We start from the raw sequence: 10,974 nt of genomic DNA on the forward strand, positions 1-10,974 counted from the left end.
GCCCAGTGTTCCCCACCTTCAAGGAAGGAGGGTCTTCCAGGAGGAAGACGGTCTGGAAGCAGCTCTTCTTCGTGGGAATCAGAACAGCACCCCTGGGGGGAGAGGGTCCGGGAAGCCGTGTTCCCGCGACAGCCAGTCGAAAAGAGCCCGAGTGGGGGAGGGGTGAAGGGTGGTCAGTGACCAAGGATGGAGACCACCTGTGTGTGTGTGTTGGGGGGGGGGGGGGGGAGGCAGAAGACAGATGGGGGCTGGATTCGCACTGCCTGGCAAACCAGGAATGAGGGGGATGGCAGGTTAATCCGCCTGGTTAGCCTCTGGAGAGGGTGAACCCCGGGCCACATGGACAGTGGGCCTGGGAGGAGCCACATAGCGACCTCATAAGGAAGGAACTCCTGTTCCCACTTGACAAGGAAACGGAGGCAGAGTCAGAGAGAGGTGACGCACTTTACTCAAGGCCAGGGAGCATAACCACTTATTACTAAGTGATTATGGCATTAGTATTGCTCTGTGCAAATCTCGGAGCAGAGCTTCGAACTCTTGTCAGTCTGAGTCCTAAGGAGGTGCTCTCGTCCGTGGTGCCTTTCACAGCCAAGGTGGGACTGACGCCCTGCACGCCAAAAAGCAGCTCCTTTCCCCGCCCCAGCCTTAGGAAGGGGAGCAGCACTGTGTCTCCCGAAACCCCAGCTTTGGTGTTCCCGGCCTGTGGACGGCTATTTTCTCCCTGCACCCCAAAGCGGGTGGCGCTGGCAGCAGGCTGCCTGCGGGCCAGACCCTGAGCACTAAGGACGCATCAGGGCCTGGTGGTCCAGTGGTTGGAGAGCATTGAGTAGAAAAGGAGGGAGGGTGACCAGGGTGCTCCCCAGGATGAGGTAACAGCACCCCCCCCCTCTTTCCCCCGGCTTGGTTTCCCAGACCCCATATAAGCCTTCAGGCTCCCTCTGCATGGCTGAGGTTGAGTTTATTGCCAGCCCCGGGAAAGGAGGGGAGGGGAGCGCCAGATTGAAGGCGACTCAGTAAAACCAAGGAGCTGGGGCTCCTGTACCTGGCTCGCCTGCCCCAGTGAGTTCTGGGCTCCGGGAGGCTGTGGGCTTAGTGATGCTTAGTGGTTTCTCCGCAGTCAAGCCAGCACTTGGTTCACGACAGTCCGTCAATATTTGCCAATTAAACCCGCTGTGCAGCCAGGGACCTCAAAGCCAGTGGAGCCAAACTGTCTGACGCTGGGTCCCAGCCCCGCTCTGTGCTAGCGTTGTGACGTTGAGCCTCAGTCTCCTCCTCTATAAAGTGGGTTTTGCGCTTGGTTTAATGCTCTGCTGTCCGCCTGTGGACATTCTTAACCCAACTCTGAGCAAGGGGCCCTGCGTTTTCGTTTGGGGCTGGGCCCCACAAATCACGGAGCTAGTTCTGAATGGGAGTCCTGTTACCTACTTCAGAGGGCGGTTGCAAGAATTAAAGGAAGTAATCTGTCTCAAGTGCTTAGCACGTGAGTGTGTAACAAATGGGTTCCGTGCTATTCGATCACCCCAACGCCTATGTGTGACAAATGAATGAAAATGATCCAATGAGGGAGCGCTTAGGGAGCATCTGGGAGCGAAAGTGCCAGGCTGAGGGGGCTGTGCGGGACCGGGGAGCGGGTTTGGGCCCCACGTTGTGGGGCGATTTCCACAGCAGCCGGTGATGTGCGGTGTGGTCCAGACCTGGCCGCCACGTCCCGCAAGGAGTCCAGTTGGTGAGAGCCGAGACCCTGGGTTCCAGTCTTTATTGCGGGGACGTGGTCTCGGCCGGAGCCGTCCTCAGCCTCTAGCTCCTGGACCTCCCGAGGACCTGGGTCGGCCTGGCCTCGGGGTGGAGCCTCAGCCGTCCCGGGCTTCCCCAGCAGATCCTAGCCTCGCCCCAACATCTGGGGAGCAGGTCGGCGCGGTCCGGGTCGGGGGGCGGGGCCTCGCCCGCACGCCGGGGGCCGGTGCTCAGAGGAAGGGGTTGGTGCCGGCCTGCGGGGCGGGGTGGAGCGGCCCGGCTGAGTCCAGCGAGGGCAGCAGCGGCGGCGGCAGGCTCGCGGGCGGCGGCGTGAAGGCTCCGGCCCGCGGGAAGACGCTGACGGAGGCGGGGAGGGTCACGCCGGCCGGCACGCTGCTGAGGGGGAGGGGCAGGGAGGTGCTGTAGGTCATGGAGCTCAAGGGCGCCCCCAAGGGCCTGCCGGCCGCAAGGCCCAGCGCCGGCGACCCGGTGCGCATCTGGTTCAGGGTTGGCCTGCCCGGCTCGCCTGCGCCAAACGGGTTGGTGGGGGATGGAGCGCCTAGATCTGCAGAACGAGAAGGGGTTGGGGGGGTTTGGAGTGGGCTTGAGGCATAGCCCTAAAATAGGAGGGGGACAAGATCTAGGGTTTTAGAAATAAGGAAGAAGAGTGAGATTCTAGGGCAAGGGCTGGGCTCTGAAAGGAGGAGGGGGGAGGGAGGGGGGCAGTGTTGAAACCTTGCAGGGGGCAGGGGTGTTGTACCTGTCAGGAAGGGGTTCCGGGTCTTTGCAGCCTGGGGTGTCTTGACTAAGGAGTCCAGGTTGACCAGCGAGGAGGCTGAGGGGCCCAGGAAGGACTCGGGTGTGCGAGCTCGGGCCTCCTTGCTGGGCTGGGCTAGGGCTTCCCCCACTAGACCCAGGTCAAAGGCATCTGGCTCCTTGGTACCATTTTGCTTGGAACTGGGGATGGGGTCTCCAAACAGGTCCAGCTCTGGAATGCAAATGGTGGGGAGAGCGGTTGCTCACTCTGCAGGAGGAAGAGGGCAGAGGCCAGCTCTGGGCAGGCCCCTCGTTCCGCAGCGCTGTGTCATCCCCTGCCGCCTGCTTACCCACGGGACTGCTGGCTTTCCCCGAGGGCAGGGCCTGGGCACCCTCCAGCCCCTCCTTGGTCTCTGTGGATCCTGGAGGTTTGGCAAATGGATCAAAGGTCGAGGTGCCACCTAGAGCTAGCCCAGAAAGAAAAGGGAGAGGAGGTGGGTTGGCAAAAAGACAGGCATTAGACTGACCTCTTTCCAGGCAATCACCCCTCCTGACAGACAGGATCTGCTGCCCCTTGGCCCTGGAGAGCAGGGGACCCAGGAGTCCTCCAGCCCCTCACCCGGACCCTCTGGCCCTCCACTTACCAGGTGTGTTGGACGTGTCCACCAAGGCCCCCCAGGGGTCAGCCCCAGTGTTGGGGAGTTTGTTGGGGGAGGAATTCTGTGTCCAGGGGTCTGTAGTGGGGGCTCCAGCAGGCAGCACTGGGGTCCGGCCCCAGGGTTCAGAGGAGGAGAGCGTAGGGGGCAGGTCCCACGGCTGGCTTCGGGACAGGATGCTTCCCGCGGGGACTGGAGACCAGGGGTCTGCAGAAGGCCCCCAGGAGGAGCCGCTGGGCTCTGTGTTGGACCTGAGACCTGAAATGGGAACAGCAGAGACATGATCCCAGGCTCACCCTGGGCCTTCCCAGTTACCCGGTCCAAGTTTCGAGGCTAAGGGATCCATTTCACAGATTCGGGGTGCTGACTCCGAACCACCCAGCAAGCTGGAGCCCAAATCCAGTAAGCTATCCCAGGCGCCTGGACTCGGGGGCACGGGCAGCTCAGGCCACGTCCCAGTCAGGGACTGGCCGGGACAGGAGAGCCAGGGGGACGGGCAACCAGAGCACATTTCTGGGATCATTTCCCGGGAGCTGGGCTCTTCGGACGTGCTCCCCCTTCCTCACTGTGACGCCACAGAGGAAGCTGAGGCTCAGAGACATGGGTGGCTTGCCCCGGGGCCCTCAGCTGTGGGAAAGGGGGTGCCAGCAAGTGGCCAGGAAGGGAGGGGCTCTCTGGGGCCAGCCTGCATGCCCACCTGGGATGTCCCATGGGTCGGCGGAGCCGTGCGTGGAAGGCGGGGCAGGGGTGGGTGCGAAGATGTCCGCCAAGTCCAGGATGGAGGACTGTGGAGAGGAGAGGCAGCCATGGCTCAGAGGAGGGCGGGCCCACAGGAAGGCAGGCCCTGACCTGCCATTCTGACTCCAGCGCATCCTCTCCAGCCATTCCATAAACACCTAGTAATGACCCCTTGCCTCTGCGCAGTGCTTCTCAGTTTGTTTCCTCATCCATTTAGCGCCTGGTTTTCCTAACAACCTTGTGCAATGGGTACGGAAGGTGGTGCTGTGCCCATTTTACAGATGTGCTGGCTGAGTCCCGGAGAGGGGGAACAACTTGCCTGAAGTCACACAGCCAGGGAGAGACAGAGCTGGGGGCTAGAACCCAGGCCCGTCTGACCCTTCCTCACCTGTTCTGCGCCTCAGCCCATCAGTGGTAAGACTGGTCATGTGACTAGCTTACCTCCCTAAGTGTCCAAGAGGGACTGGCCACAGTGAACGCACAGAGCCAGCAGAAAAGAGGCAGACACACCCCAGGGGTGGCCTGGACAGCTTCGGAGGGTGGCCTTGCTTCCAGCAGCTACCCACTTCCTCCTCTTGAAAAATATGCACATGAGCTCGTATGCCTGAGTCCACCCCCAGTCTTGATCCACACCTCACATCATCCTAGCATGTCAGAGCTCGAACTATCCAACAAGCCCACTACACAGAGGAGGAAACTGAGGCCAAGACGACGACGTGGCCCAGCCATAACGTGGCAACAAATCCAGAACCCAGCTCACGGGGTCTCTGGTCAGGGTTCTTTGCCCCCCGTGGCCAACAGCTTGGTCACCAGCCTATGCAGCATGGGACCTGACCCGGGACTGCGGCACCCCCTCCACCCCCATTTCATTGAATAAACACTTAGGGAGTGCTTACTGTCTACCCAGCACGGTTCCGTAATCTCTGCAAATCTGAACTCAGTTTATCTCCCAGGCTCTTGCCAGCCCACGCACCCCAGCACCCTCCCTACCTGGCTGGTTTTCAGCTTCTCCTCCTCCTTCCTCTCTTCTCTCTCGGGCTCTCTTTCCCTCCGACGGTGGGCTGCAGCCCCAGCACCATTGGCCATGGGGGAGTCCTCCCCCCGCCAGGACCTCACCTCCTGCAGAAGGCACAGAAGGAGTGAGGAGAGCGTGGGCAGCCCAGGCTGGACGCGAGGGGCCCCGAGCTGAGTGGAGAAAAGTGCAGGGTGGGAGGCAGCTGAGAGGTTAGGCACGCGGGACCACCAGGTGAAGCGGGAGGACTCTGGTTAGTGCCCCTTAGCACCTCCACCAGCACCGGCACCAGCACAGGAGGCTCAGCCACTACCTTCTGGTGCTCCTGCCGGCTCAGGCGAAGAGCCAGCTGCAGCTGCAGGTCCTCGTCCCTGAGGGAGGTTGGGGGGACTGGCTGCCAGGGAGGAAGAAAAAGGTGAACTTGGCCCAGCCCTCCCACTCCTGGGCCCAAAGGCAACAGAGCTCCGCACAGGGCAGGGGATGGAGAGAGATGCCCACCCCGGGCAGCCATGTGGTGTGGCCTCCCCCACGCGGAGAAAGCTCATTCCTTTTCTCCTGGGACCCCTGAGTCTCCGCGGGCCCTGCTCCCGTCTGGTCTACCTGGATCCACAGAGGTGACGGCAGAGAGGAAGGTAGCGTATGGGGTTGTCCCTGCCCCCCAAAAGGATAGCTGATGGCGGGGTAGTGGTGGTGGTAGCATGTCACTGTGTCTCCCGGGAATGTGTGTGTCAGCAAACACACCCCCTTCCCCTCTATGGGGCAGGCCACAGGCCCGTACCACACTCATCTACTCCCAACCCACGACACTCACTGTCCTTCCAGGCCCAGCCAGAGGGGCCTGGGAGCTGGAAGGTGGTCCCTGCGGGGACAATCGCAGGGACAGACGGGCCCCGAGCTGTCCTTGGGAGCAGGACGAGGGCTTTGGGGCCCAGAGTAGGGTAGTCCAAGAGTCAGGGTGTGGGGATGCAGGCACCTCTCCTTCCTCCCCCAGTTCCCTCCCCATGCCACCCTCAGCCCAGCTGTGGGGCCCCCGGGGCTGCCCGGGAGGGGCCTCACCTTCTCCGCCTCCTCGCGGCTCATGGCCAGGGCCAACTGCAGCTGCAGCTCCTCTTCTCCCGACGTCTGGGGCCGGGCCTGCTCCAGGTCTGAGGTGTAGCGGGGGGATGAGGAGGAAGCTGCAATGACCGTCATGGCTTCTGTGACCACACAGGTGCCCATGGGCTCCCACACCCCTTCCCCTCCAGAGACGGAGGCTCAGAGAGGGAAATGGGGGGAAGAGAAGAGCAGGCATCCGAGGGCCCCAGGGGGCCAGGCCGTGTGCTTGGCCCTTTCTGTAAGGTTTCCTACCCACCCCATAAAGAGTCCAGTCCCTCCTTTACAGACCCCCAACAGCTCTGACCCCCAGGCAGTCAGAGTCCTGCAGCAAGACTTGAACCCAGGTCCCCGGACTCATCCAGTTGGGCCCCATCCAGCCTGAGGTCACGTGGGGTGGGACGGTGAGATGCTCCAACCAAGGTCACAGCTCTCAGAGCCCACAGCACAGTGCCAGGGGCTTTATGACAGGAGGCCATTCTGAGTAAATCTCAGACCAGGGAAGCCCCCACCAGGAGGGAGAGGAGGGTCAGGAGCTGCTCATCGGCTACCCCCATTTTCAAGGACAGGGCCCTTGAGTAGGGGGTGGGCGTGGACGGGTGATGGGGAATGCCACCGATGGAGCACGGTGTGCCACGTGTCTGGGTGAAGAGCTGAGAGCTTTCCTGAGCCTGGTCTCATTCATTCTCGCATCAAACAATTGAGGTAGCTAAGATGACCCCTATTTAATGGACGAGGACGCTGAGGTTCAGAGAGCTGGTTGTCCAGACCACACAGCCTGGAAGGGGCAGGGGCAGGGATGCTACCGGACTCCAGAGCCCGTGCTTTTACCTCACACCATCCTACCAGACAGCGAGCCAACAACAACAATAACAAATGCATACCGACGTTACTGTTTACCCTCGCTCGTTGAGCACGTGCTATTTGCAGGGCATTCTGCCTCACACTTTACTATCCGTATCTCACTGAATCCTCATGACCTCCCTCTGAGGTCCTGGGGCCAGGACTGGAACTCAGACACCTCCCTGTCCCCAGCCGTGCACCCAAGGCCCACTCACAATTGTAGGAGGACGGAGAGCCCCTGGCGCGGCCGTAGTCCTCGCCCTGGCGGCGGCTGAAGCCCAGCTGCCCGCTGCCCATGGCCATGCCCTCCAGCGCCATGCGCTCCTTGGTCTTGAGGGCGTGGGTCCGCTCCTGCCGGAGGCGCTCCTCGTCCTTGAGCAGGGCCATCACCTGCTTGACCTTCTCGCGCACGTTCACGCCCTGGTCCTTGCCGTCGCGGTCGATGTACTGGAAGTCCTTCAGCGTCTGGATGGTGAAGAGGTTCTCCCGGCACTGGTGGGCCACCCGCTCCGAGCCCGTCTTGAGCAGGTAGTCCAGCAGCGTCAGCGCCTTGTACACGTGCCTCCAGTTCTTGCCGCTGTCGTTGAGCCGCCGCCACAGCATGCCCATGACCTCGGCGAAGGCCACCGTGTTGAAGGTCAGGTCCGCAATCTCGGACATGAGCGAGCTGGGCGGGCCCCAGGGGTCATTGCTGGTGGCCTCGCGCACCTTGATCTCCGCCTCTGAGTAGTTGTGCACGATGTTCTTCACCTGGCGCCGCAGCGCTGAGGTCGTCATGGCTGGGGACTGGGAGATGGGCGCCCCCCGCCCCGGCCGGGGGTGGAGGGCCGAGGGCCACCGTCGTCGCGAGGTCACGGTTTCCGAGGTGGGGCCGCCGTGCTCTCAGCAGGGCGGCTGCGTCCTTGGCTTCCACATGGGTCTGAGGAAGAGAGGGTTTGCAACTCAGGGGCAGTGGCCCACCCCGCTCGCTGGCCAGGGAGTCACCCCCTGAAGGCCTGTGCAGGGTGTCCCCGCTGCCAGGAACAGCCTTCAGCAGGCATTTGTTATGTTTCTTATTTTAGTTATGATGTAGCAGGCACTTTTAGCGTTGCCTGCGCATTTCTCTTCACCCCCACACTACAAGATGCTATTGTTATTATCTCCATTCACAGAGGGGAGAAATGAGGCTTCGAGCGGATTAATTGACTTGCTGTCCAAGATCACAGAGCTCATAAGTGGGGAGTTAGGATAAAGCCCGGCAGACACACCCCAGTCCTTACCCTTATTGGGGGACATGACAATGACCCCCCAGGAATGCCTACTCGCCTAGCTTCTGCTTGGGTCCCTCTCCCCTTTCTGCCAGGATCTAGCTTAAGACCTATCCTTTCCAACTTCTCAGTCCTCACTTTTCTCTCCTCATATTGTTAATTTTTTAAAAAAATATATATTTTATTGATTTTTTTTACAGAGAGGAAGGGAGAGGGATAGAGAGTTAGAAACATCGATCAGCTGCCTCCTGCACACCCCCTACTGGGGGGATGTGCCTGCAACCAAGGTGCATGCCCTTGACCGGAATCGAACCTGGGACCTTTCAGTCCGAAGGCCAACGCTCTATTCACTGAGCCAAACAGGTTTCGGCTCATATGGTTAATTTTGTAGCTTGATTCATTTAATACTATTTCCTGGGGCCTTCTGAGCCAGACACAGGGCTCAAGTCCTGGTGCACCTAAGCCCAATTGAGAGGCTACAGACAATCACAGCCCGGTGTGGGAGTGCAGAGGAGCACAGGAAAATCAGGGGAGACTCCCCAGAGGAGGTGACGGTTGAGCTGAGACCAGAGATCTGAAGCCAAGGGAGAGGAAGCGTGAGCCAGCAAGGTGGGAGAGGGGGAGGGGCAGCTCAGAGGGAATATTGTGAGGGAGGAAGGAGTATTGGGAGAGGCTGCCTCTCAAAGAGGTTTAGCCGCCGCCACCCACGCTGTACACACAAGAGCACTGAGGCCAGAGCGGGGACATGGCCCGCCCACAGCCACACAGCGTGTAGGTGGCAGAGCTGCGCTAACACCGAGGCCTCCAGTAGACTATTCAGTGTTGATTGTCAGTGTCACCACTTCTGTAATTCATTCATAGGATTGCTCCACTGTCTCAGCCCCACCTTCTCAGCCAGAAAGTAAGCTCCCTGAGGTCAAGGCCAGTCTGGGCTCCCCAAAGCCCCAAGGCCCAGGGCCCAGGGCCCAGGGGCCCAGGGCAGCACTCTGATACGCCAGCCGCAGGGGGATCAGGGCCGGCCCTAGGCCCTCCCCGCAGCCACGGGACCAGGCCGTCTGCTGAGAGCAAACCCAGGCCCAAGTCAGACAAATGTTCTCCCCGCGCCCTGCCAGAAACCCAAACTGAGTCCTCCTGCCATCACCATTACTCTGTACGGGCACACACGGGCGTGGGCGTGCACACACACACACACACACACACACACACACACACACACACACACACACACACACACGCTGCCTGGACCTGCAGAGCCTCCACTTCACCAATGAACCCCCACCAATACCAGCACCCACAGAGGCTGCACCTCTCAGCTCTGCCTTGGGACTCAGCGGGAGTCAGAAGGAGTTTGTTCTACCCGCCCACACCCCTAAATTCAGTTCTCCCTCCACCCAGTCCTGCCAACACGGGGCTCCTTTCAAAGGGGCCCGCGGGCCTCCGTAGTTTTCTTCAGGGCCCAGGGGCCTGGGAGAGCTTCGCCCAAATGCCGGGGTACCACGGGGGACCCGGAGGGATGGAGAGCGCTCCATGGAAGCACTGCCTACCTTCTGTCTGCTGTCTTTCTGTCCCGCCGGCCTTCTGAGGGGATGCCACTGGCCAACACTTGTTTAACTCCTGCCCTCCCCCTCACTAGTGACTCAGACCTGTCTTTACCTCTCTAACCGGTGGGCTGGCAGGTGGCAAGAGTCAAGATGAGAAATAATTGTGCCCCAAAGCCCGCCCTGAGTGCATGCCCCTCCCGGAGCCGCTGGAACCTGCAGAACCAGTCAGGCATCCTGACTCCAGTGGGAGCTCGGCCTGGTCCTCCAGCCGCCAGGGGTGGTGGGAGGGGCCCTCGGGGTGGGCCCTGCAGCCCTGCCTGGACTGTTCTCCGGGGAGGTGGGCACGGAGGAGCCTTCTCTGCACACCTCTGCCCGAGCTGGGGGAAGGGAGGGGTCAGAAACACCTGAAGGCCGAAGGGAACCAGGTAGGGAGGAAGAAGGGGGCAGGGTGAGGCCCAGGGAGCGTGGAGGGGAGGGCGGAGGAGAGGAAGGAACGCGGGAGGGAGCGGCTGGGAGCTCTGCCAGCGGTGTTACAAGCAAAGGGTTTTATCGAACACAATATGCCCAGAAATAAAAGGGAGTGAAACAGAAACCCAGCAGCCGATAAGGCGGCAGCGGCGGCGGCAGTGGCGGCCGGGCAGCCCGGTATGGAATTACCGCAGTGACCTTGAGCCAGACCCTGTCAGGTGGAGGAAGGACACTGAGAAGGCAGGGCCTGAGAGGCCAATTCAGAGATGGGGGAGAGGGCAGGAGGGGCAGAGGGCAGGGGAGGAGGGAGGAATCCACTGGGGGGGGGGGCACCAAGGGCCAGCAGGGGGTGGGACCAGCGTGGGGAAGGGGGCAGGTGTCAGCTCTCACCTATATTAGGGTCCCAAGGAGAATGTTGTAGCGGGGAGGGGGCTGCTGTTCCCAGGGCCCAGAGGACTGGGGGACCTGTCAGGACTGGGGAGCAGGTGGCATCCCCAGAGTGAGGGTTCGGGGAGATGGAAAGAACCCAGATGTCTAGAGTTTTTCCAAAGTCTGTGGGTGCCCCCCCAGTGCACACCCCCTCCCACCCTCTGCTAAGGCAGACTCTGGCCCCTGCCCCCATCAGCTCCAGCAGGCACAGTGGGGGGGAGTGGCAGTGCCCTAACTTTTGCTGCTGGAGGGACAGGGTAGTGCCCTCTGGCTCTAAGCTCAGGTACTGGGGGCACTGGAGTTGGGTAGGGGATGCCCTGAGCCGAAAGGTGCATCAGGGCTGAGGAGAAGGGGTTGGTAGAGAGGAGCGGGAATCTATGGGGAATGCCACCAAAGATGCTAGTCCCAGGATGGGGAGCAAGCCCCCCCTCCCCCGTCCTCCTTCCTGGGGGCAGCAG

The 10,974-nt window shown here is 61.2% G+C and overlaps 1 protein-coding gene across 1 annotated transcript; it reads right to left on the reverse strand.

The window, feature by feature from the left end:
* Positions 1-931: 931 nt before the first annotated feature.
* Positions 932-7,608, reverse strand: EPN3 (epsin 3). The gene is made up of 9 exons (XM_054709656.1): positions 7,047-7,608; positions 5,953-6,041; positions 5,210-5,290; positions 4,875-5,003; positions 3,844-3,931; positions 3,135-3,404; positions 2,841-2,957; positions 2,495-2,722; positions 932-2,299 (listed from the first exon to the last, which is right to left on the reverse strand). Exons 1-9 carry the CDS (start codon positions 7,606-7,608, stop codon positions 1,965-1,967), a joined length of 1,899 nt encoding a protein of 632 aa, XP_054565631.1. The 3' UTR covers positions 932-1,964.
* Between the last annotated feature and the right edge of the window lie 3,366 nt (positions 7,609-10,974).

The sequence above is a fragment of the Eptesicus fuscus genome, chromosome 20 (assembly GCF_027574615.1).
Source record: "Eptesicus fuscus isolate TK198812 chromosome 20, DD_ASM_mEF_20220401, whole genome shotgun sequence".
In the NCBI taxonomy this organism is placed as follows: domain Eukaryota; kingdom Metazoa; phylum Chordata; class Mammalia; order Chiroptera; family Vespertilionidae; genus Eptesicus; species Eptesicus fuscus.